This window comes from Dendropsophus ebraccatus, chromosome 8 (genome assembly GCF_027789765.1).
Source record: "Dendropsophus ebraccatus isolate aDenEbr1 chromosome 8, aDenEbr1.pat, whole genome shotgun sequence".
Lineage (NCBI taxonomy): Eukaryota > Metazoa > Chordata > Amphibia > Anura > Hylidae > Dendropsophus > Dendropsophus ebraccatus.
In genome coordinates, this window is record NC_091461.1 from 121,819,148 (window position 1) to 121,845,141 (window position 25,994).

The following is a 25,994-nucleotide window of genomic DNA, read 5'->3' on the forward strand; positions in this document are numbered from 1 at the left end:
CATTAAATATTCCTTCGTCCCAGGGGCTCGCAGGGGCGAATTTACCCCATATGTTGTGATGCCAATGGGTCTTAGGGAAAACAAATTAACATAATAATTTTAGCTTCAACCAGTGGTCAGAAATAGCGCTGGTTTTCTGAAGAAAGTGTAATCTTTTATTTTTATTGGACAGTCCCTTTAACTCCCTATACACTTACTTTACCTTATGCAAACATCTGGGGAGTTAGGAAATTTGAGGTGCAGCTGGTAGATGCATCTTCTGCCATGTACAGTGCTTTTAGAAGGTATAGGAACAGGGTGTCAAACTGGTGGCCCTCCAGCTGATGCAAAATGACAATTCCCCTCATGCCTGGTGAGTCAAAGCTAAAACTTCAGCTCAGGCATGATGGGAATTGTAGTTCTGCAACAGCTGGAGGGCCACCAGTTTGACACCTATGCTATCGAATAAGGATGTGACTAAAGTGTATGCCCCCCCACCGTGATCACTGGATTCTATAAGCTCCCCGAGAGATCCACCGATACCTCACTCGTTCTGATGACACTAATCTGCTCGCTCCATGGATCCTGCACCATCTTTATGTAACTTTTTTTTTTCTGGTTTTGACTATAATATGTATTTTTCTTTGAATAAATTTTTATTTTTTAACGCGAACAGCGATATTGTATTTTCTAAGCCTGAAAGCAGCCGGCCATAAAGAGGTGCCCCATCTCCATTTATTATGCTATACAGTAAAGTACAACGTCGCCATCTAGTACCATCCGTGACGTTAATAAATAAAACATAATGGCTTCCATTAACAGTCTGAAGAGTTACGCTTTACACATGGCACAAACAACTATGGGGGGTGGGGAGAAACTAAAAGAAGTGGCAACGACCGTTGTGTCAGAGGCCTGCGACCCTGAAGGGGTTAATCTGCATACGACTTGCTCGACTTTGTTGTAGTGCTCTCCGGCCTTTGCAAAACGACGACTCTTGGCATGCTGGGAGCGGTAGTTTTGGAAAGGCTGGACCGGAGAATACTCTGGTAGAGATACAGCCCGTCTTAAAAGGCACACAGAACAGACAAAGCTGGAAACGTGACGGAACTCGACCACCCCCGGAGTCTACAGACTGAATCGGTTAAAGGCACTTACAGGGGGAAAGGAGCGAACCTCCACCCTGCCAGAGTAGTCATGCTTAGCGATCCCTACAAGGGTTTGTCCTCATTCATGAAGTGGTCTGTAAACCCCTCGGTCAGGGTGAGGAAACACCAGATCATACCTAGGCGGCTGCTTCTTCACGGCACAAACCTGACGCCCGTATCGGAGGAGTTTCCTTCTGCAACGAGTGAGCCACGCAGAATAGGAGAAGTAGCATTTCAGCACCAGAAGCAAATCCATAGTCCAAGAGGCTCCGCACTGCATTGTGGGAGCAGGTTCAGCGATAAACCCGTTTCTTGCCAGGTCGGGGGGTTTTGCAGGTCAGCAGCTGGTAGTCGTGTTGCTATACATTCTCTATTCTGTATCGCGCTTGTCCACTGGTTTCTAATCGGAATAGATCCTGATTTACATTCAACGCATGAAAAGCCAGAGGTTACGCAAGAGTGATGCCAAGTTATATTGTTAGTAAGTAAGAGCAGGCGGCCCGGGCACAGCGGCGGACGTTCTGCATTGGATCCAGGCGGAGCCCTTCTGACGTGCTTTGATGCTGGGGGAGATCCTTTGGTATGTTCCTCCTCTCACCGCCTGCTGTCAGGGTGTAAAGAGGCAGCATCGTCATTGCACAGGCAGCCGGCTTCCTCCATAGTGCAGCATTTTACTACAGAGGGAAAATATAATTAATAAATTAACAAAATATATAATTACTGACTTACTGCATGCTTAAAACCACATGAGATGAAGCAACTATGAAAAAAAAATCTTAAAAGGAGTACTCCAGCAAAATTATTTCTTTGAAATCAACTGGTGTACAGATTTGTAACTTACTTCTATTGAAAAAAAAAAAAAAATCTCCAGTCTTCCAGTACTTATCAGCTGCTGTATGTCCTGCAGGAAGTGGTGTATTTTCTCCAGTCTGACACAGTGCTCTCTGCTGCCACCTTTGTCCATGTCAAGAACTGTCCAGAGCAGCAGCAAATCCCCATAGAAAACCTCTCCTGCTCTGGACAGTTCCTGACATGGACAGAGGTGGCAGCAGAGAGCACTGTGTCAGACTGGAGAGAATACACCACTTCCTGTAAGACGCACAGCAGCTGAAAAATAATGGAAGACTGGAGATCTTTAAATAGAAATAAATTACAGATCTGTATAGCTTTCCACCTGTAAGTCTCCTGGTCCTGGCACAGACTGATCCATTGTACCTCTGTACCCTCTGGTATCTATAGTAAAGTAATAAAGGGAAGTTAGGGTCCATTTACACAGAAAGATTTGAAGCCAAAGCCAGAAAGAGAATATAAAGAGATCAGGTCATAAAGAAAAGCCTGAGATTGTTCCCCTTTTTAAATCCATTTCTGGCTTTGGCTTCAAATCTTTGGCAAATAATATGCCAGTGTAAATGGATTCTAAAGCAAGACATGACCGCAGATCTGACTACAGGTTTGGTCTGTAGTCTGTAACCATGGAGACACATAGTAAGAAAAGTCTAATTCACTGCAGTAATAAGGATATGACAGTGACCTTCCTTGTAACCGGATCCATCACCAGCCATTTCTCTGTCACCGTCTGAAGATCTTGTCCATTGAGGGGTTCTCGGAGCCTAATTTTAACTTCCAGCTTCCCCCCTGTTGGTTTTCTGCCATCAAATACCTGAAAAAGAGAGGATTATTCTATACAGAGCCGTCACCTTTAATGGGAAAATCTCCATACATGTCACCGGCATAAGAAAAGGTCTGTATATAATGCATACACTATTTTCTGGCTTCCCTCTATTACACAGCCAGCAGTGTCACCCCCCCCCCCCCCCCCCACAGATCAGCCATATGTAATGGATGTGATATGCAGTACCAGACACAGCCTGCGGGGGCACTATTCCTGCAGGACATAAAACAAACAAATCCATTTTTCTGCTCTCATTTAATCCCCTTATCATTCTGCCATGAGTATTATTATTAATTATTATTATTATTACATTTACCTCCACAATCTCCCGGATTTCACACTGCGTCTCCAACTTATCCAGTTTAACGTTGGCCGTGCCGATCTGTTTATCGCTCTTCAGCAAGAACACTCTGGAAGATAAGATGAGAAGAGTAATGACGCCACCATCTTCTCTGGCTACAGATGTGGGAGACGCTGATCATCATGGAGAGCACAGCGCCGCTTCTCAGACCGGTATGGTACCCCAGTACAACGGATATCAGAGACTGGTGTACAGAGGCCGTATACACAGGAGGACTGAGGCCCAGGGTGGAGGAGGAGGAGCCTAATGGCTGACAGGTTGGGGGGGCACAATTATTGGATAAATGAGTGTTGACACCAGCTGACAAACAATACAGCGATCCTTTGTTGGCTGATTAGATCTGAAAATTCTCTTAAAGGGATATTCCACTCAAACATATTGCTGCCATGGTGAGACTAACAATTCCTTCCATACTTGTTAACATCTATTCAGTCTCCTTCCCTCAGTTCTCAGCTGCTGCTTTCTGCTGAAGACATAAAAATCTGTGTGTGAGCTTTTCTCTCTGTCTCCCCTTCCTCCCCCCCCCTCCCTTCTGAGACAGCTGAAGTAAACAAGTCCCTGGCAGGCTGTATCTGCAACATTGTAGCTTCTGTGTAATGCTGGGAGGATTAATCACAGTGAGTGCCTCAGCCACCTGACCTCAGATTAACCCTGACAGCATTACAAAGAAGCTACAATGTTGCAGCTACAGCCTGTCAGGGACATGTTTACAACAGCCGTCTCAGAAGGGAGGGGGGAGGAGGGGGAGACAGAGAGAGAGGGTCACACACAGATTTTTATGTCTTCAGCAGAGGCTAAGAACTGGGGGAACAAGACTGAATAGATAATAACAAGTATGGAAAGAATTGTTAGTCTCACCATGGGCAGCAACTTATCAGAAGTTATGCTTGAGCAAAATACCCCTGTAACCAATGCAGCCATTGCCCCCCTAACACTTTGAAGGAGAAAAGTGGATACTCAGAAATAAGGGCGTATATTTATAATGGGGCACCCAGCACCGCACACTCACCCCTTATGGAAGATCTCAAACTTGATGCCCTTAGCCTGGACCACTCTCTTGAAGCCTCTGTGGTTGCGGTTAATGTTCAGCTTAAAAGACTGTTCATATTCTAAGGGGAAGAAGAACAAACGATAAAAATAATGGGAGCAATGGCCTGGGAATACAGAGAACTAATGTCCAGTACAATAACATGGGAGCATGACCCAAGGGGGCGGGGCAGGATACAAAGGGGCGGAGCAGGATACACGGGGAGAAGCATGACAGGGGCAGAGCAGGATACACGGGGGCAGAGCATGACAGGGGCAGAGCAGGATACACAGGGGCGGAGCAGGATACACGGGGAGAAGCATGACAGGGGGGGAGAAGGATACACGGGGGAGAAGCATGACAGTGGCAGAGCAGGATACACAGGGGCAGAGCATGACAGGGGCGGAGCAGGATACACGGGGAGAAGCATGACAGGGGTGGAGCAGGATACACGGGGAGAAGCATGACAGGGGTGGAGCAGGATACACGGGGGAGAAGCATGACAGGGGCAGAGCAGGATACACGGGGAGAAGCATGACAGCGGTGGAGCAGGATACATGGGGAGAAGCATGACAGGGGCGGAGCAGGATACACGGGGGAGAAGCATGACAGGGGTGGAGCAGGATACACGGGGGAGCAGCATGACAGGGGCGGAGCAGGATACACGGTTCTCCTCTGTGCAAAATTGGCAGCTACATTCAGTGTCTACAAAGTGTCTATTTAAAGGAAGTGACTGAAGTCGTCATCCAGCACCGCTGCACTAGGTAATGGCTCCCGATCTGCGCACATCACCTCAGTCTAGATGTTGTAGACCTTTTACTTGTAGTAAACCATAGACGTATATGGGATCTGTTTAATGGATTCATGGAAACACTCATGATAAGGAGCGGAGGCCAAACTGTTCAGGGTCGGCAGAATTCTCCCGACCAGAACGTTCACCATTTGACTCCTCGTGGCTGCAGAGGTTGGATGCGTCCTAGGGAGTCCTGGAGATACGGACACCGCCCATGGGCCATAGGCATCCAGCATCTGCAGCCACCGCTTATCGCATGCCGCACGCTCAGGTTCGGACAGATCCGAGGGGGCTTAAGATTCACTCATCTCTATGGTGACACTATGGCGGTACACGCTCTCTAAATCTGACCTGGAGAGTTGGTGTTCTTAACAACGTAGGTTTTATTCTTCTGAGGCTGCTCCTGTAAAGCACAATAAGGAGGATGTTATACCATAGCTGCCGCATCATCACACATAAGAAATACTACTAAGAAATCTCCAGTACTTATCAGCTTCTGTATGTCCTGCAGGAAGTGGTGTATTCTCTCCAGTCTGACGCAGTGCTCTCTGCTGCCACCTCGGTCCATGTCAGGAACTGTCCAGAGCAGCAGCAAATCCCCATAGAAAACCTCTCCTGCTCTGGACAGTTCCTGACATGGACAGAGGTGGCAGCAGAGAGCACTGTGTCAGACTGGAGAGAATACACCACTTCCTGCAGGACATACAGCAGCTGATAAGTACTGGAAGACTGGAGATTTTTTAATGGAAATAAATTACAAATCTCTGTCACCAGTTGATTTGAAAGGAAAAAAAAAAACTTTTGGTGAACCCCTTTAATAAGCTGATTATTTGGGGGGGGGGGGGATCTTCTGTTCTTGGAAAATGTGGGGGTCCCAGTGATCTGCTGTTGTATGGATAAGGGATAACACGCTGGGGCAGGATACCCCTTTAAGTGATTACGGGTCACTTACCGTACTCGGATATGGAAACTCAAACTTCACAAACGCATGCAGATCATTGGGGGCCATTCCTGTATAGGAGACAAATCGGCGGCTGATGAGCAGGACATGTACGGAAAGGTTAGATACATGTGACTGGAGGCTGAGATACACTGTGGATCTCACCTGATGGGGCAGGAAGGTTGATGCCGCGTACTATGATCAGCAGCATCTCTGTACTACTGAGCTCCGAGAAAACTCTGAGGAAAGAAGAGAGCGAGCCGTATTATCTGCTCATAACATAAGAAACCGCCATCATGGAAACTACTGGATTCTTCCTGAAATCGGAACTCTGCCCCATCAACTCTTATTTCTGCTAAAAATGTATGAATAAACTGACAACTGGGCGTTACCATTCCTTCTGTCAAGGGGGTGTGTCCCTGCCCAATGGACAATATCAGGCGGAACATAGACAAACCCCCAACTGATGACGCCCAATAGTCATGTATACTCTATGCTGCTGCTAGTGGCGGCTCCTGGTACTGCAGCGTATGGCCATACCTGACAATCTTCAATGTCTTGTCCTCGAAGTGATAGGGAGGAGGATCCAGGCCCTGAGCTTGGGATAAATGAAGGATCTCACAGTTTTTCTTGCAGTCCTCTGCCATTTTCTCAAACCTGAAACGAAAAGAAAATAATATAAGAAGAGTCTGAGGATTCTGCACGGACGTCTTCATATTATACAGAGCGCAGCTCCGGGGCACCGGGTGTGAGATTCCTAACAGACCTTCACATTAAAGGGGTTGTTCACCCCCAAAAAAATTCTTTCAAATCAACTGCTGCCATAAAGTGCCAGAGATTTGTAATTTACTTTACTATAAAAAAATAAATAAATAAATCTCCAGACTTCCAGTACTTATCAGCTGCTGTATGTCCTGCAGGAAGTGGTGTATTCTCTCCAGTCTGACACAGTGCTCTCTGCTGCCACCTCTGTCCATGTCAGCAACTGTCCAGAGCAGCAGCAAATCCCCATAGAAAACCTCTCCTGCTCTGGACAGTTCCTGACATGGACAGAGGTGGCAGCAGAGAGCACTGTGTCAGACTGGAGAGAATACACCACTTCCTGCAGGACATACAGCAGCTGATAAGTACTGGAAGACTGGACATTTTTTTTATAGAAGTAAATTACAAATCTGTTTAACTTTCTGTCACCAGTTGATTTGAAAGAATTTTTTTTTTGTGAACATCCCCTTTAAGGTGATAGTAAAATCAGCTCTGAACAGGGTCAGGGAAAACATATTCATCCATTTATTTCAATGAGGATTATAGATTTGCTTTGAACTTTATCAGACTAGAACGGGAGATAAAATAGAAGAAGACCATCCGGGACCCCCACTGATCATAGGCAGGACCACCACTCTGTAAATCCCATAGAGAGTAGATAGAGCGGCGGTGGCCGGGGGTCTGCTGTCCCACTCACTCAGGGGACAGGTGATCCCTTGTGGTCAGAGTGGAGCAGCCAGTGGTCAGAGTGGAGCAGCCAGCGGTCAGACCCCCCCCCCCCCCCCGATCAGCTGCATAACCCTGCCCGGTGGATGGACCATAACCCCTTTCCAGTCACTAAGCAGTCACCCCTCCCGTGGACGCAGGTGGGCACTTACCTGGTGGTCTCGGCCACGTTCCCCATGTGTGTGAACTGCTTGGAGTATCTCATACATTTCTAAAGAAAAATAATAATTCAATTCTGTTTAATTCAAACCGACAGGGGCAATAAATTGATTATGGGGACCCCCCCCTCTCCATGGGCCCCTCTTAGGTATATGGACGTCTAAGGAAAGGGGGTCAGGACTCCATACACTTCTCTATGGGCCAGAGTGGAGAGAGGCTTCGGCTAGTCGTCCTGCCCGCTCCTGACTATTGACTATAAAACAATAAGACCCAATTCACATGTATTATGGCAAAAAGATACATAGACACAGAGTATACACCACTTCCTGCAGGACATACAGCAGCTGATAAATACTGGAAGACGGGAGATTATTTAATAGAAATAAATTCTATTTGTAATTTGTGACTCACGCCACTAACCTCACGCATATGGAGGGCTCCCGCCACTAACCTCACGCACATGAAGGGCTCCCGCCACTAACCTCACGCATATGGAGGGCTCCCGCCACTAACCTCACGCATATGGAGGGCTCCCGCCACTAACCTCACGCATATGGGGGGCTCCCGCCACTAACCTCACGCATATGGGGGGCTCCCGCCACTAACCTCACGCATATGGGGGACTCCCGCCACTAACCTCACGCATATGGGGGGCTCCCGCCACTAACCTCACACATATGGAGGGCTCCCGCCACTAACCTCACACATATGGAGGGCTCCCGCCACTAACCTCATGCATATGGAGGGCTCCCGCCACTAACCTCATACATATGGAGGGCTCCCGCCACTAACCTCATACATATGGAGGGCTCCCGCCACTAACCTCACACATATGGAGGGCTCCCGCCACTAACCTCATGCTGCTCCTGAAGAAGCTTTATCAGCTGAGCGTAAACCTCATCGGAGTTCTGGGGCGGCCGGCTGTCCTCGGGCTCCACCACAACAAAGTCATTGTCCTCGTCCTCGGGGGGAGGGGGGACCTGGGGGAAGAGGAGGAGATATAACAATAAGGAGGCGGAGTCTATAGCTATAGAATTATCTATGTAAAACACATTGTAGGACTAAATTACAGCTTGTATTATACTCCAGAGCTGTCTTCTTAATTCTGCTGGTTGTCAGTGTATTTGTTGAAAGACACATGATATACAATGGGAAAGTTGGTTTCCAGCAGGTGCGGACCCAGCAGGGTGTACTGGGAGATTCCAGCTCTGAAGACTACAGAATTGTGAATGCAGCTCTGGATTATAGTAGTGAGTACATTGCTTTATACTGATGCTAGTGCACATAGTTCATCTAACGGATATGTTCGGACCTTAGTGATGTCCACCAGAGTTCCGCTCTTGAGCTTGTCGATAGAGGCCTGAAGAACGTGGGCGACCCTCATGTGCTGTTTGGCCACTTCCAGATCGTTCTTCTGCTTGGCCTGCAGAGCGGCTTTCCTGTATTGTCGTCTCCGGTTCTCCAGGAAATCCATCTGCTCCTGGACTGAAATAGTGACAAGAAGGAGGAGGCTACAGCGGGTGCCTGTGCTGGAGGACTCGGGATGGAGGCTGAATGTGCTGGAGGACTCGGGATGGAGGCTGAATGTGCTGGAGGACTCGGGATGGAGGCTGAATGTGCTGGAGGACTCGGGATGGAGGCTGAATGTGCTGGAGGACTCGGGATGGAGGCTGAATGTGCTGGAGGACTCGGGATGGAGGCTGAATGTGCTGGAGGACTCGGGATGGAGGCTGAATGTGCTGGAGGACTCGGGATGGAGGCTGAATGTGCTGGAGGACTCGGGATGGAGGCTGAATGTGCTGGAGGACTCGGGATGGAGGCTGAATGTGCTGGAGGACACGGGATAGAGGCTGAATGTGCTGGAGGACACGGGATAGAGGCTGAATGTGCTGGAGGACACGGGATGGAGGCTGAGAGGCTGAATGTGCTGGAGGACACGGGATGGAGGCTGAGAGGCTGAATGTGCTGGAGGACTCGGGATGGAGGCTGAATGTGCTGGAGGACTCGGGATGGAGGCTGAATGTGCTGGAGGACTCGGGATGGAGGCTGAATGTGCTGGAGGACACAGGATGGAGGCTGAGAGGCTGAATGTGCTGGAGGACTCGGGATGGAGGCTGAATGTGCTGGAGGACACAGGATGGAGGCTGAGAGGCTGAATGTGCTGGAGGACTCGGGATGGAGGCTGAATGTGCTGGAGGACTCGGGATGGAGGATGAGAGGCTGAATGTGCTGGAGGACTCGGGATGGAGGCTGAATGTGCTGGAGGACACAGGATGGAGGATGAGAGGCTGAATGTGCTGGAGGACACGGGATGGAGGCTGAATGTGCTGGAGGACACGGGATGGAGGCTGAATGTGCTGGAGGACACGGGATGGAGGCTGAATTTGCTGGAGGACTCGGGATGGAGGCTGAATGTGCTGGAGGACTCGGGATGGAGGCTGAATGTGCTGGAGGACTCGGGATGGAGGCTGAATGTGCTGGAGGACTCGGGATGGAGGCTGAATGTGCTGGAGGACTCGGGATGGAGGCCGCAGTATTACCTGCAGGTGGTAGATTCCCTGGAGATACTGCGGTGCCGGCTCCTTTGGTTTTGAGGGACGCGTCATCTTGTTGCAGCACAGCGGGCAATACCTGCGGCTTCACCACTTGGGTGGGCTTCTGCGGGACGGGTTTCTTTGCTGGTTGTTCATCCTGGGAAAGAAAACATTTACATAAATATCATTTAGCTGGCAGAAGGAGCCAATGTCAGCAGGATCAGCTGATCACCTGTGCGTATGGTTTCCCACCTCTCAGGCATCTTGGATTTCTACTGTTCGATCCCTTTGTTTCTGAGGAGACAAGCCGCCGCCAGCTTTCTCCCTTCTCCCCCTTGATTCTAAGCCGACTGTTTATAAGTTTTATGTAAAGGTTTATGACACAAATGATAAGTATTTCGCTCTCACATGTATAGCAGTCACTTGTGGTTTACATTCTATTAAAGGGGAATCCCACATCATAGGGGACAAGTGCAGATTGTGGGGGGTCCAACCAGAGACCCCCGTGATGATGAGAATGGGGCCCAGAGCTGCACCATAGCATAGAGCAGCGGTTTGTGCCATCGCTTCACTGATTGTCTATGGGAGCGGCAGGGGTGAGTGAGCGCTGCTCTTGGTCATCGCTGGCGTTCCCATAATCATTTAAAGGGGCGGCCTCACACAGCAATCTGACATTCATCCCCTGTGCATCGGTGGGGGCGCAAAAACATATTGGAAGAAATCAACAGGGGTTGTGTTTTGCAATATACTTTATTTTTTTTTTTCTGTTCCCTGCGCTTGTCTACAGCTGCTGAACGTCCACATTCAGTAGCAGAAAATCCTAAGGGTGCTTGCATTGTATGGTCAGCTCTCCAGTCACACAGCATTGTCTCCTAGTAAGCTGCAGAGCTGATGACAGAATTAGTAAAAGTTAATAGAATGAGCAGAAGGTAAGAATACAATTACAACCTGGGTGATGGGCAGGGGTCCTTGTGTGAGCGGCAAAGGACGGGGACTTTATGGGATTGGCGTCTTTTTTTAGACAGAGAAAAGGCCAAATATCAGCACAGGGGGAGCATGGAGCGCAGTGTGGCCGTATGTATAACGATGACTTAAAATAAAAAATAATACGAATACAAATATATTGCAATCACAAACCCTGTTGACTCCAGACAGGTCGGCTGTTGTTTTAGGTTGGAATCCCCCTTTATACCCGCAGACAATAGTGTAATTACTAGAGGGGACATTTCCCCACCTCATCGTCTTCCTCCTCAGCGTCATCCTCTTCCTTGGCGTTTGCCAGCTTGTGGGCGGCTTCCAGCGCTTTCTCCACACTTCCTTCACCCTCGGAGTTCTCCATGCCGGGAAACGGAGGGAACCCTGGATCAACACCGAGATTTAATATGATATAATATAACGGCCCTCCCCCCTCGCTTTATATTAATATAACATTTACCTGGAGGAACCGGCAGCTCCGGCAGATTGACCTGTCTCCCGGCTTTATGTGCCCGGATGGCGTCCTGGTATTGCTGTGGGATAATATACAGACAGGTTACCCAGGAGCACTGCAATATGAGTGATCTCTGTACAGCGCTGCAGTATATTGTGGCGCTATACATGAGATACATAGGTCTGTGTGACACGTCTACAGTTACACTAGAACTCTATGGAGTTTGATCTTGATGTCTTGTGGAGCATAAAAACAGGTGCCGTCCATGGAAACACATTGTCCTCTATGGAATCTTGGAATCTTGGCTCCGCTACATGTGCTGCACCCTGAACGAGTAAACAGCAGGAACAACACAGGGATTAGAGGAGCGACAGAAGCAGCAATGAAGGGAGTAAAGAGACCGGACTGAACCTTCAATCATTAAGGATTCTGGGTGTTCAGATCCCCACTGACTGCTAGACAGAGCTGGGAGAAGCACTCAGCTAAGCGCTTCTCTCTCTTTATCTATAGAAAGTCCACGCAGCCCGTAACTCCAATATGGAGGGAGATGGAGAGAGAAGTTCTGAGCCAGGTGCTTCTCCCATTTTTTTTCTAATAACCAGGGAGGGATCTGAACACTTAGGTCTGTGTGATACATAAAAAGTTTTCTTGAATGACAATATTGCTTTAAAGGGGTCCTCCACTCAAATATAACGTTTGATATGTTTCTGCCTATGGTGAGACTAACAATTCCTTCCATACTTGTTATTATCTATTCAGTCTCCTTCCCCCAGTGCTCAGCTGCTGCTTTCTGCTGAAGACACAAAAATCTGTGTGTGAGCTTTTCTCTCTGTCTCCCCCCTCCCTTTTGAGACAGCTGATGTAAACAAGTCCATGGCGGGCTTTATCTGCAACTTTGTAGCTTATTTGTAATGCTGGGAGGGTTAATCACAGCAGGTTATTAGCAACTTGACCTCAGATTAACCCTCCCAGCATTACTAAGAAGCTACAATGTTGCAGATATAGCCTGCCAGGGACTTGTTTCCCTTCGGCCATCTCAGAAGGTAAGGGGGAGGGGGGAGACAGAGAGAAAAGCTCACACACAGATTTTTGTGTCTTCATTAGAAAGCAGCAGCTGAGAACTGGGGGAAGGAGAGAGTGAATATATAATAACATATTTGGAAAGAATCATTAAGTCTCATGAAAAGTTATATTTGAGTGGAATACCCCTTTAATTATAATTATGAATGGACGATAAGGGGGAGACGTCATTCAGATTCCTTTATACCTTGACAATCCTTTCATGCATTCTTGCTTTCCTGTCGTCGCCGTTGGCTTTGGCTTGCTGCGCTGCAGATTTGTATCGCTCCATCCTCTGCTGTAGCGCCTGTAACACAGAGCTGGCCGGGGCTGCAAATCCACAAAGAAAAGGAGGAGGTCACTAGCAGGTGGCATCAGCTTTCTCCGCTGTCCCCCATACTGCCCGCACGCTCCTCCTAGCTGAGCATACACGTGAATGGCGGGGGAGGGGGAGAGCTGCTACGTGGTGGCCAGCCTAAAGGTCCCCTCCCCCCTCTTACCTGGCGTGGCTGCAGGGACAGATGGCGGGGGCTCAGCAGCAGCTTCGGAGGCCTTTACGCTGTGGTCTAAAATACAGAGATGGATCAGCTATAGATATCCGTGATGTCTGCGGCCTCTCTCGCGGTTCTCGGTCACTCACCGTTTGGCGCAGGGGGCATCTGGCTGAGATCCACCGGCTGACCGCTCTCCACGGCTTCCAGGACATTGCTGAACTTCTGAGAGAAGGAAAAGGAATCCTGTCAGGAACGTATGGAAGCTGAATCCACAGGGGAAACACACGGAGGGGGATCGGGCGTCCAAGATCCTTCCCCATAGTAATCAGCAGGATTCGTATCCGTCATCACTCAGGTGGAGATTCAAACATGGTGTAAAGTGAGACTGTCTCAGTCGCCCCCGGCAACCAATCAGATTCCACCTTTCATTTTCCAAAGAGTCTGTGAGGGATAAAAGTTGGAATCTGATTGGTTGCCGGGGGCGACTGAGCTGGTTTTACTTTACACCAAGTTTGATAAATCTCCCCCTCAGTGTATATTCGGTGACCGGGTTTAACCCTGCGTGTACCTCGGCCCCCTATACCCATTACTTACCTTGACAATCTTCATGTACTCCTTGGCCTTCTCCAGATCCCCGTTTTGCTTGGCTCTCAGAGCCGCCATCTTGTACTCCCTCTGTCTTGTGGTCAGGAGGGTTTTTGTGCCTGTGATGGAAGCATGACGATAGATTTACAGTATAACCCATGCGCGGTGTGAGGAGGGATTGTGGCCACAGACGTCTACCCTGAGGGGAATGCGGGAGAGGTGATGGTATAGGGTTGGTCTTACCGTCCTCACTTTGGCCGGTGGCTTGCTCCTCGGCGACCGGGGGCGACTCTTCTGTAGTATCGGAGGGTCCTGGGGGGCTGGCGGATTCTGAAAGCTGAGTGTCCCCCGGATCTTTGGCTGCAGCAGGTGCCGGCGTCCCACAAGCCACTGGTGGCGGCATCTCCTCCTCCGCCACAGGCTTCCCTTGTTTGGCAGCCTTTAGCATAGACTCCAGTGTCTGTAGGATAGAGATATATATATATATATATATATATATATATATATATATATATATACACACACACACATACACACAGCGCTAGGTCTGGGGGGGATTATGGACCCTATCAGACGGCCTGATGCTTTTGTAAAGTTCTTTCAAAAAGTTATACAGCTTTGTAATTTACTTCTATTTAAAAATCTCCAGTCTTCCGGTACTCATCAGCTGCTGTATGTCCTGCAGGAAGTGGCGTATTCTCTCCAGTCTGACACAGCGCTCTCTGCTGCCACCTCTGTCCATGTCAGGAACTGTCCAGAGCAGGAGAAGTTTTCTGTTTCGATATATTTTATTAGATTTTTTAAGATAATTTTAAACAAATGTACAATACGTAATACAGATAACACAAAAAAAATGCAAAGTAACACAAATAACACAAATTAAAATAAAATAAGGTCAACAATTAAACCATACAAAATAAGGATAAGCGCGGAAAAAAAAGGTTTTCTATGGGGATTTGTGGCAGCAGAGGGCACTGTGTCAAACTGGAGAGAATACACCACTTCCTGCAGGACATACAGCAGCTGATAAGTACTGGAAGACTGGAGAATTTTAAATAGAAGTAAATTACAAATCTGTATAACTTTCTGACATCAGTTGATCTGAAAGAGAAAGATTTTTGTCGGAGTGCCCCTTTACCTTATTCATACATTATCAGGAGAAGTAACAGAGGGACAGGACAATGTTACTTTATGCTCATCTCTGAAACGGATCTGACTGATGCCTCTATGGAGATGTCCGGAGCTCCGGTTATTGCTCGGTAGCTGCACAGTGTGGCCGTGATGCCCGTCAGCCTGTGCTGCACGTTACCCTGTGTTATGTATGGGGGGACGTACCTTCAGCCCCCGCTCGTAGCGTCTGGCTTTGGAGCCCTCGTCGCTCTGCTTTGCATTGGTAATTGCTGTTTTGTAGTTGGAGATCCGCTCCTCCAGCGTCTGTACGAGTCCCCCGGCGCCCGTCTGTACAGTAAACAAGTAAGTGGGTCACATCCCGACACGTATAATGAGATAATAAGGGGCGGGAGACAAAACCTTCCGCTCAGTGACTGCCGCCTACTGACACCATGACGGATCCGCTCAGCCCCAGTGGGTGTCAGCAGCCTATACCCATGGTCAGGACCGGCTCCAGGTTTTTGTGGGCCCTCGGACGACAGAGCCTCAGCGGGCCCCTCATCCACTATGCACCCATAATTCTGACACTGACGGACACTGACTGACTTACACAGACACTGACTGACTGACACACCCAGACACTAACAGCTCAGTGTTCTCCCTCTTTCTCTCTGTTGAGCTGCTCTCCACACTGTAAGGTTGAGGACCTGCGGGTCATGTGATCAGGTCCTTCTCCCTTTTCTCTCTTTCTGTGCAGTTCCTGCTCCCTCTCCTGTGTCTTCTGATGTTTATCCTGCTCACCCTGCACTACAGCAAGCGGGCTAAATATTAGAAGAGCAGGGCCCTCTCCCTCTCTGGGCCCCTAGAAGCACTGTGGACCCTGGCACTCGCCCAGGTAAGCTCTGTGCTGACACCGGCCCTGCCCATGGTCTCCCTTGTGTCCCCGTCTATACCCATGGTCTTTCCTGCCCCCCCATCCTATACCCATGGCCTCCTGTCCCCCCCCCCAGTCTATACCCATGGTCTTCCCTGCCCCCCCCATCCTATACCCATGGCCTCCTGTGCCCCCTCCAGTCTATACCCATGGTCTTTCCCATCCCCCCAGTCTAAACCCATGGTCTCCTGTCCCCCCAGTCTATACCCATGGCCTCCTGTGTCCCCTCCAGTCTATACCCGTGGTCTCCTGTGTCCCCTCCAGTCTATACCAGTGGTCTCCCGTCCTCCAGTCTATACCCGTGGTCTCCTGTGTCCCCTCCAGTCTATACCCGTGGTCTCCTGTGTCCCCTCCAGTCTATACCCGTGGTCTCCTGTGTCCCCTCCAGTCTATACCCGTGGTCTCCTGTGTCCCCTCCAGTCTATACCCGTGGTCTCCTGTGTCCCCTCCAGTCTATACCCGTGGTCTCCTGTGTCCCCTCCAGTCTATACCCGTTGTCTCCTGTGTCCTCTCCAGTCTATACCCATGGTCTCCCGTCCCCCCCATCTATACCCGTGGTCTCCTGTGTCCCCTCCAGTCTATACCTGTGGTCTCCAGTGTCCTCTCCAGTCTATACCCGTGGTCTCCTGTGTCCCCTCCAGTCTATAACCGTGGTCTCCTGTGTCCCCTCCAGTCTATACCCGTGGTCTCCTGTGTCCCCTCCAGTCTATACCCGTGGTCTCCAGTGTCCCCTCCAGTCTATACCCGTGGTCTCCTGTGTCCTCTAGTTTACACCCATGGCCCAAGATACGGCGCCACTCTTGGCTAAGCGGCAGTACAAGATACAGTCTATACACAAGCACATAAAAATGAACTGAGCTGCAATACCAAATACAACCTATGGATAAGAGAGGCGCTATTCCAAAAGAAGGTGTGAGTGTAACATCCCCCCCCCCCAATCTCAACAGATTTCTATTATGGTTTGTCAGGTTTTCATGCATATTAAACAGTCAGACAATCCAACCGCAAGCCTGTTATCCTAAAGGTAAGTCCAGAACTGCTGCTTTCTTCAAGTAACAGCACCCCCTCTCGTCCAAAGCCCACAATGCAGTTTTGCCGCTCAGTTCAAGTGAACTGGAGTTGTAATACCGCACACAACCTGAGGACACGGGGTGGCGCTGTTTTTGGAATAAAGCATCTATCTAATTATAATCCTGGAAGACACAAGTACTCACCATACTCTCTCTCTCTTCTCAGGTTATTTATCCGCAGTATATATGTATATATGCTACAGGAGTGAATCTGGTGAAAGCCCCGCACCCCGCCTTCTCCCACCAACCAGAGAACCTTCCAGCTTCTACACCCAGTGACTATCCTCCCAGCGCATCCGTCCTGGCAGAGCGCGCTCCGCTGTATGAGCGACGGGAAAGTCATGGAAAGTGTTACTGGTGGAAACAAGAACCCAGGGAGAGCGAGGAGCGAGAACAGTGCGTCCTCTGTGTCCGCGGCCGGGAGGGGTCCCAGCGACAGAAACACGTCGGGCGCAGACGCACAGAATATTAAAGCTCAAAACTAAACATAAATAATAGCGTTATAGCTGCCGATCTCATACAGAGCAGAGACGCACCCCCCCCCCCAACTCCATTAACCCCTTCCTCACTGCCCCATGTGAGGGGAGCATGGAGCGAGCTGATACCCACCACTAATGTCTGACATCAGGAATCCTATTGGTGCCGGTCATTTAACCCTCTAACAGCCGTGATCAGGGTGTTTAGCTGCTTGTCTGACAGGTGACCACCCATTCTACACAACAGATTTTATTTTTACTTTTGATGTAGATGAAAAAAAGTCAATGAAAAATCGGGCAGCAAAAAAAAAAAGTAAGGAAAAACGTAACCAGAAAAAGGTGTTTCCTGTTGAGTCTGTGACCCCCGGCGGCTGTGAGGACCCCACACTAGGGGGCGCTGTCACCTCTGGGTCTGGGCTGTTACCTGTGATGGGATTTTCGGGGTCTCCACAGGTGCGGTAAGTAACAGGGCAGGTTCTGTGTCCTCCACCTGCTGAGGTGCCCCAACTTCTACAACATGTGAAGGGGCTGACGCCTCCTCTTCTTCCTCCTCCTCCTCCTCCTCGCCCACCACTTCCTGGAGCTCGGCCTATAAGGGAAACCACAATAGAAAAGTAAAAAAACAAACGCACTTTCATCCATGAAAACTTCTGGGGCTTTAGAAGTGAAAATTTGTCATATACATATACTGATCTGCAGTCTTGGGGTCTGCACTGTATATAGGGGGCTGTATGCTGGTCCTGGTCTGCACTGTATATAGGGGGATGTAAGCTGGTCTGTAGTCTGGGGGTCTGCACTGTATATAGGGGGCTGTATGCTGGTCCTGGTCTGCACTGTATATAGGGGGATGTAAGCTGGTCTGTAGTCTGGGGGTCTACACTGTATATAGGGTGATGTAAGCTGCTCCTGGATCTGCAGTCTGGGGGTCTGCACTGTATATAGGGGGATGTATGCTGGTCTGTAGTCTGGGGGTCTGCGCTGTATATAGGGGGATGTAAGATGCTCCTGGTCTGTAGTCTGGGGGTCTGCACTGTATATAGGGTGATGTACGCTGCTCCTGAATCTGCAGTCTGGGGGTCTGCACTGTATATAGGGGATATAAACTGCTCCTGGTCTGTAGTCTGGGGGGTCTGCACTGTATATAGGGGATATAAGCTGCTCCTGGTCTGTAGTCTGGGGGTCTGGACTGTATATAGGGGGATGTAAGCTGCTCCCGATCTGCAGTCTGGGGGTCTGCACTGTATATAGGGGATGTAAGCTGGTCTGTAGTCTGGGGGTCTGCACTGTATATATGAGGATGTAAGCTGCTCCTGATCTGCAGTCTGGGGGTCTGCACTGTATATAGGGGGATGTATGCTGGTCTGCAATCTGGGGGTCTGCACTGTATATATGAGGATGTAAGCTGCTCCTGGTCTGCACTGTATATAGGGAATGTAAGCTGGTCTGTAGTCTCCTGGTCTGCACTGTATATAGGGGAATGTAAGCTGATCTGCAGTCTGGGGGTCTGCACTGTATATAGGGGATGTAAGCTGGTCTGTAGTCTGGGGGTCTGCACTGTATATAGGGGAATGTAAGCTGGTCTGTAGTCTGGGGGTCTGCACTGTATATAGGGGAATGTAAGCTGGTCTGTAGTCTGGGGGTCTGCACTGTATATATGAGGATGTAAGCTGGTCTGTAGTCTGGGGGTCTGCACTGTATATAGGGGAATGTAAGCTGGTCTGTAGTCTGGGGGTCTGCACTGTATATAGGGGAATGTAAGCTGGTCTGTAGTCTGGGGGTCTGCACTGTATATATGAGGATGTAAGCTGGTCCTGGTCTGCACTGTATATAGGGGAATGTAAGCTGGTCTGTAGTCTGGGGGTCTGCACAGTATATAGGGGAATGTAAGCTGCTCCTGGTCTGCACTGTATATAGGGGATGTAAGCTGATCTGCAGTCTGGGGGTCTGCACTGTATATAGGGGATGTAAGCTGGTCTGTAGTCTGGGGGTCTGCACTGTATATAGGGGAATGTAAGCTGGTCTGTAGTCTGGGGGTCTGCACTGTATATAGGGGAATGTAAGCTGGTCTGTAGTCTGGGGGTCTGCACTGTATATATGAGGATGTAAGCTGGTCCTGGTCTGCACTGTATATAGGGGAATGTAAGCTGGTCTGTAGTCTGGGGGTCTGCACAGTATATAGGGGAATGTAAGCTGCTCCTGGTCTGCACTGTATATAGGGGATGTAAGCTGATCTGCAGTCTGGGGGTCTGCACTGTATATAGGGGATGTAAGCTGGTCTGTAGTCTGGGGGTCTGCACTGTATATAGGGGATGTAAGCTGGTCTGTAGTCTGGGGGTCTGCACTGTATATAGGGGATGTAAGCTGGTCTGCACTGTATATAGGGGGCTGTATGCTGGTCTGCACTGTATATAGGGGGCTGTATGCTGGTCTGCACTGTATATATGAGGATGTAAGCTGCTCCTGATCTGCAGTCTGGGGGTCTGTACTGTATATAGGGTGATATAGGTTTTCCTGGCCGTCACTCTGTATATGGATGTACAGTATCCCGTCTCGCTTCCCCCCACCCCGCTGCCCTTATCGGTTATGCCGCCTCTGGCTATGGGGCATGATGGGAGTTGTAGTTCTGTAACAGCTGGGGGGGGCACAGGTTGGGGGACACGGTCCTAGATCCCTGCATTTCTATTTACCAGCAAATCTTCATCCTCCAGGTCATCCTCCTCCTCCTCTGCATCCAGGTCTATCATGCATTCTTGTGCCATCTTCTCTATATGATCCATAGGGAGAGGAGCTGCGGAGGAAGTTACAGCGACGTCATTATATGTATGGAGGAGGCAGGAGATGTTACTATGGCGGCTGCCGGAGCCGGGTGCACTGTATCTCTCACAGAGGATCTCACCAGTGGAATAATGAGCAGCACAGAATGGGGAGAAGCCCTGCGCGGCGCTTCATCTCATGATAATGTGTGTGTGGTACAGGTGCAGAGTTGTCTCATCCACAATTAGATGGGGAGCCCCACTGTATATTATGGTCTAATATACTCCCACTTCCCCTGAAGACCACCAGGGTGCTGGGCACCTTCCTTCCATGGTCCCAGCTGAGGCTGACTAGAAGCTACATCCCCCCGACCTTTATAGTTAGTTTGGGTGGGGGGTGATGTGCTTGTATGTCTATGTAGACACTGATCACCATGGATGGAAGTTATCTGATGTTTCCCCGGCCTTGTACATATTTACCAAGCACAATGGGGACCCAGTCTTACAATTACAGCTACAAGGTTCTTTCAGCCATAGAACAATAGCAACAAACAACTGTATCCTCCAATGTTTACACTATTGTGAAGGTATATGGCTGGACAGGTGACATAGGTGTGACAGTATACATACACACACACAACTACAATGACTTCTACACACATAGCCATACAAGGCCAGCATTATATATATTATATTATATATATATATATATATATATATACATATACATACAAGACATTAAAATAATACATTCCTTCTCATCCCATCAATAAGACACCTTATTTTTTTAAATAAACCCAACCGGTTACAGATGATGTATAGGGTGTATTATGATGTTTATGGTATGTGTGATGAATTATGATGTGTGTGTATAGTATGTGTGATGTATATGTACGGTGTATGATGATGTGTGTGGTGTGTATGGTGTATAATGTGTGAACGGTGTATGGTGTGTATGATGTGTAGGGTGTACGATGTGTGTGGTGTATGATGATGTGTATAGTAAGTGTGATGTATATGGTGTGTATGATGATGTGTATGGTGTATGACGATGTGTGTGGTGTATGATGATGTGTATAGTAAGTGTGATGTATATGGTGTGTATGATGATGTGTAGGGTGTACGATGTGTGTGGTGTATGATGATGTGTATAGTAAGTGTGATGTATATGTATGGTGTATGATGATGTGTGTGGTGTGTATGGTGTATAATGGTGTGTATGATGATGTGTAGGGTGTACGATGTGTGTGGTGTATGATGATGTGTATAGTAAGTGTGATGTATATGTATGGTGTATGATGATGTGTGTGGTGTGTATGGTGTATAATGGTGTGTATGATGATGTGTAGGGTGTACGATGTGTGTGGTGTATGATGATGTGTATAGTAAGTGTGATGTATATGGTGTGTATGATGATGTGTAGGGTGTATGATGATGTGTGTGGTGTGTATGGTGTATAATGGTGTGTATGATGATGTGTAGGGTGTACGATGTGTGTGGTGTATGATGATGTGTATGGTATGTGTGATGTATATGGTGTGTATGATGATGTGTAGGGTGTACGATGTGTGTGGTGTATGATGATGTGTATGGTATGTGTGATGTATGCTGTGTATGATCGGCTCTCCTCACCTTTCCCCTTAGGTTTGGCTTTGGGTGCCACCTTGCCCCCAGTAAGTGCAGCCAGTTCTGCCTCCAGGTCGCCATCGTCCGGGTCATCTGGGATTCCCATCATCATCTCCTCGGGGTTGAAGTCCACAAAGAGCCCGAGCTGCGGAGAGAAAGCGTCATGACTAGAGAGAACCCGGACAGGGGGCACATTGCCACTCTTCAGGCTGCTGATCAGGGGGGTGATGGGTGTCAGATCCCCGCTGATCACTGATTACCTGTCCCATATAGATCTACAGTCACTTACACATCATTCAGCAAACAGATAAGAAATACAGAACAGACCATTGTTATTAAAAGAGACAACATGAAGCCCCATAGCCCTGACTATACTGACAGGACACTGTTCGGATGAGGATTCCCTGACATATACTGCTGTACCGGCACCATATAAAGGCTACATAAGTGCGGCTGCAATACCAGTCCCAGCCTCAGAGGGGCGCTGTTCCAGGAAAAGAAAAACAATAACAAACAACGCAGCCCCTTTAGGCCGTCCCTGAGGAAATGAGCTGAGGTGGGATTAATGCTCAGATATATAGAGGAGTATGGCGTCAATGTCATGTATTAATGCCCAGCCTTATGGAAGCAACTTAAAGGGATAGCTCACACACAAAAAAATTATTTTAAATAAACTGGTGTCATAAAGCGCCACTGATTTGTAGTTTACTTCTATTAAAAAATCGTTTTTAATTTCTCTGGACAGTTCTTGACATGGACAGAGAGGGCAGCAGAGAGCACTGTGTCAGACTGGAGAGAATACACCACTTCCTGCAGGACATACAGCAGCTGATAAGTACTGGAAGACTGGAGATTTTTTTTTTTTGTTTTAATAGAAGTAAATTACAAATCTCTATCACTAGTTAATATGAAATTATTCTTTTTGGGGTTAACTACCCCTTTAATACGACAGGAAAGGGATGAGCCGTCTGTACCCGATGGATCATGTGTATATATAAGGGTCGGGCACATTCTGGGGTCTTCTTACCTCCTTGGCTGCAGCCGCCCCCCTGCCCTTGGCTTGAGCATTCTTTTTGCCGGGTCTCCTGCCCAGCATATCGGCTCATGGAAGCTGCCGCCGGTCCTGGGGGGAGGGGGATCACTGAGGACCACCAGTCCCTGAAAGAAGAAGCATCAAAGACGTCAGTAATGGCGAGGATCAGACACGTCACCTTTCACTACTCAATCTTTTCTCTGCTTTTTCCTTGTATCTATGGATGCTCCGCTGCAGTGAGTGCGCATATATACGGGAGAGGGGGCAGGTGTTTGTTTAAAAGGGTTGTTCACCCAAAATTTTTTTTTGTTCAGATCAACTGTTACCAGCAAGTGGCAAAGATTTGTAATTCACTTCAGTATAAACTCTCCAGTCTTCCAGTACTTATCAGCTGCTGTATGTCCTGCAGGAAGTGGTGTATTCTCTCCTGTATGACAGTGCTCTCTGCTGCCACCTCTGTCCATGTCAGGAACTGTCCAGAGCAGCAGCAAATCCCCATACAAAACCTCTCCTGCTCTGGACAGTTCCTGACATGGACAGAGGTGGCAGCAGAGAGCACTGTGTCAGACTGGAGAGAATACACCACTTCCTGCAGGACATACAGCAGCTGAGAAGTACTGGAAGACTGGATATTTTTAAGTAGAAGAAAATTACAAACCTATATAACTTTCTGACACCCGTTGATTCGAAAGAAAAAGATTTTTGCCGGAGTTCCCCTTTAATGGAAGACACGGATGCGTGACTGGATGCAGTTGTTCGCTGTCCTGCAGTTCTGTTCGCCGTCGACTTAATATACTAGAAAAAAAACAAAAAAACTGAAGGAGCGGGATCCGTTTTTTTTTTACCGTACAGAATGATGCAGGTGACTAGGATTTTTTTTTTTGTAAAATTAAACGTTTTCAAACAAACGGATGAAACGCGGCATGAACCCGGCCTAACCTGGCGGATCAGTCATGTGACCCGGATTCTCACATACTTTCCCTGTGAGTCACCAGAGGACGCATCATGGGGGATTTGGTCTTCCTGGTACAGCCGGGGTCAGAGGTCACCATGCTGGCTCTACGGCCGCTCCTCCTCCGGGTTATAATCACAGACGTTACTCCCCATGATCTGACTCACGTGTCTCCAGTACGAGTTCTGCTGCGGAGGAAGAGCTCACACTGCCGCCATGACGGTTCTGGCTACTCGCCCTCCAAATCCTGGCAAAGCTGATACTGTGTTATCCCGAGTGCCAGAAGGGGGCGCTATATGGCGTCTAGTCCTGACTCATCCAATGTTCCCTAACCTGAGACTCTCCAGCTGTTACACGACTACTACTCCCAGCGTGCCTGGACATGATGGGGGCTGTAGTTCTGTGAACAGAGGCAGAAGGTTGATATAACTGCGTTCACTGCTTCATCTCAGGCACCAGTCATATATTCCAGATCTCCTGATCAGTCATTGTATCTCTATAAGGATCAGTACAGGATGGGAGGGGCTGTGACCTGATACTGGGCTCCTGTGTGTCCCTATAGACAACGTGTGACACCTGCAAAGGAGAAAGCAGAATGATTAAAGCTTCCAGAAACAGCGCCACCCCCGCCCTCAGGCTGTGTGCCGTATTACAACTCAGTATCATTGATTTCAATGGATCTGAGCTGCGATACCACACACAGCCTGAGGACAGGGGTGGCGCTGTTTCTGGAAGAAAGCAGCTGTGTTATTCTATTCCTGGACAACACCTTTAAGAGGGAATAGTCCTCTCCCTGCAGAACGTGTCACACCGATAGCCTGTAATCTGTATACAATGATCAGTAGGGATCCCAGAGGGCAGACCCCTGGCTATCTCACTGCTCAGGATCAGTAGGGATCCCAGGGCTCGGTGATCCAGTGTTCAGGATCAGTAGGGATCAGGATCAATTGGGATCCAAGGGCTCGGGATAACTAGGGGATCCAGTGTATAGGATCAGTTGGGGTCCCAGGGCTCAGGATCAGTAGGAAATCAGTTGGGATCCCAGGGCTCAGGATCAGTAGGGGATCAGTTGGGATCCCAGGGCTCAGGATCAGTAGGGGATCAGTTGGGATTCAGTGTTCAGGATCAGTAGGGATTCCAGAGCTCAGGATCAGTAGAGGATCAGTAGGGATCCCAGTGCTCAGGATAACTAGGGGATCCAGTGTTTAGGATCAGTTGGGGTCCCAGGGCTCAGGATCAGTAGGGGATCAGTTGGGATCCCAGAGCTCAGGATCAGTAGAGGATCAGTAGGGATCCCAGAGCTCAAGATCAGTGGAGGATCAGTAGGGATCCCAGAGCTCAAGATCAGTGGAGGATCAGTAGGGATCCCAGAATCAGTAGAGGATCAGTAGGGATCCCAGGGCTCGGGATAACTAGGGGATCCAGTGTTTAGGATCAGTAGGGATCCCAGGGCTCAGGATCAGTAGAGGATCAGTAGGGATCCCAGGGCTCAGGATAACTAGGGGATCCAGTGTTTAGGATCAGTAGGGATCCCAGGGCTCAGGATCAGTAGAGGATCAGTAGGGATCCCAGGGCTCGGGATAACTAGGGGATCCAGTGTTTAGGATCAGTAGGGATCCCAGGGCTCGGGATAACTAGGGGATCCAGTGTTTAGGATCAGTAGGGATCCCAGGGCTCGGGATAACTAGGGGATCCAGTGTTCAGGATCAGTAGGGATCCCAGAGCTCGGGATAACTAGGGGATCCAGTGTTTAGGATCAGTAGGGATCCCAGAGCTCAGGATCAGTAGGGGATCAGTAGGGATCCCAGTGCTCAGGATAACTAGGGGATCCAGTGTTTAGGATTAGTAGGGATCCCAGAGCTCAGGATCAGTAGGGGATCAGTAGGGATCCCAGGGCTCGGGATAACTAAGGGATCCAGTGTTCAGGATCAGTAGGGATCCCAGAGGGTGGGCCCCCAGTTATCTCACTGCTCCAGATCATCAATACAAGAATCCATAATAACAGATAATCAGCACTGACATTTCCAGCTGTTACAGAACTACAACTCCCAGCATGCCCTCTGCTGTCACTCTATGCTGGCAGGTATACAGGAGATACAGATATATACAGGATACACTTACCGGTTATTACACTACAGGGGGACACAGGCAGCGGTATACAGCTATATACTTCAGGGTGGTAAACACCGGGGCTGACGGGGTTAATCAGTGATGGCGGCTTCTGCTCGGTGCCCGGGAGGAGAGGTCAGGAGCGGCGGGGCAGGGGGGGCACAGCCCGGGAGGGAGGGGGAGAGGACCGGAGAGTGAGAGGAGGACGGGAGCGGGGGATGCTGGGAGGAGGAGTGATCCCGGAAGCGAGAGCGGCTGTCATACAA

General features: G+C 49.0%; 1 protein-coding gene across 2 annotated transcripts; it reads right to left on the reverse strand.

Moving 5' to 3' along the window:
* Positions 1 to 696: 696 nt before the first annotated feature.
* On the reverse strand, positions 697 to 25,985 carry CC2D1B (coiled-coil and C2 domain containing 1B). Of its 2 annotated transcripts, XM_069981613.1 has the most exons (26): positions 25,741 to 25,985; positions 23,326 to 23,462; positions 22,662 to 22,792; positions 21,641 to 21,779; positions 19,943 to 20,043; positions 17,680 to 17,844; positions 15,001 to 15,123; positions 13,909 to 14,125; positions 13,675 to 13,784; positions 13,227 to 13,302; positions 13,087 to 13,152; positions 12,795 to 12,916; positions 11,534 to 11,606; positions 11,333 to 11,457; positions 10,105 to 10,255; positions 8,877 to 9,049; positions 8,419 to 8,544; positions 7,558 to 7,616; positions 6,458 to 6,574; positions 6,083 to 6,156; positions 5,930 to 5,988; positions 5,329 to 5,380; positions 4,167 to 4,266; positions 3,113 to 3,206; positions 2,656 to 2,784; positions 697 to 1,798 (listed from the first exon to the last, which is right to left on the reverse strand). In XM_069981613.1, the coding sequence occupies exons 3-26, from the start codon at positions 22,728 to 22,730 to the stop codon at positions 1,796 to 1,798; spliced, it is 2,523 nt and encodes an 840-aa protein (XP_069837714.1). In that variant the 5' UTR covers positions 22,731 to 22,792; positions 23,326 to 23,462; positions 25,741 to 25,985; the 3' UTR covers positions 697 to 1,795. The 2 variants fall into 2 exon arrangements, with proteins under 2 accessions (XP_069837714.1, XP_069837713.1); XM_069981612.1 differs by lacking the exon at positions 23,326 to 23,462.
* Positions 25,986 to 25,994: the final 9 nt, after the last annotated feature.

What these genes read in the sequence shown, in the direction of transcription:
- CC2D1B (XM_069981612.1), bottom strand. Translation starts at nt 22,730, where the DNA reads ATGCTGGGCAGGAGACCCGGCAAAAAGAATGCTCAAGCCAAGGGCAGG. An exon ending in TGTCCCTGCAGCCACGCCAG is followed by an intron (nt 12,917 to 13,086) that starts GTAAGAGGGGGG and finishes GTGGATTTGCAG; the next exon opens with CCCCGGCCAGCTCTGTGTTA. An exon ending in GGAGCTGCCGGTTCCTCCAG is followed by an intron (nt 11,458 to 11,533) that starts GTAAATGTTATA and finishes GTGTTGATCCAG; the next exon opens with GGTTCCCTCCGTTTCCCGGC.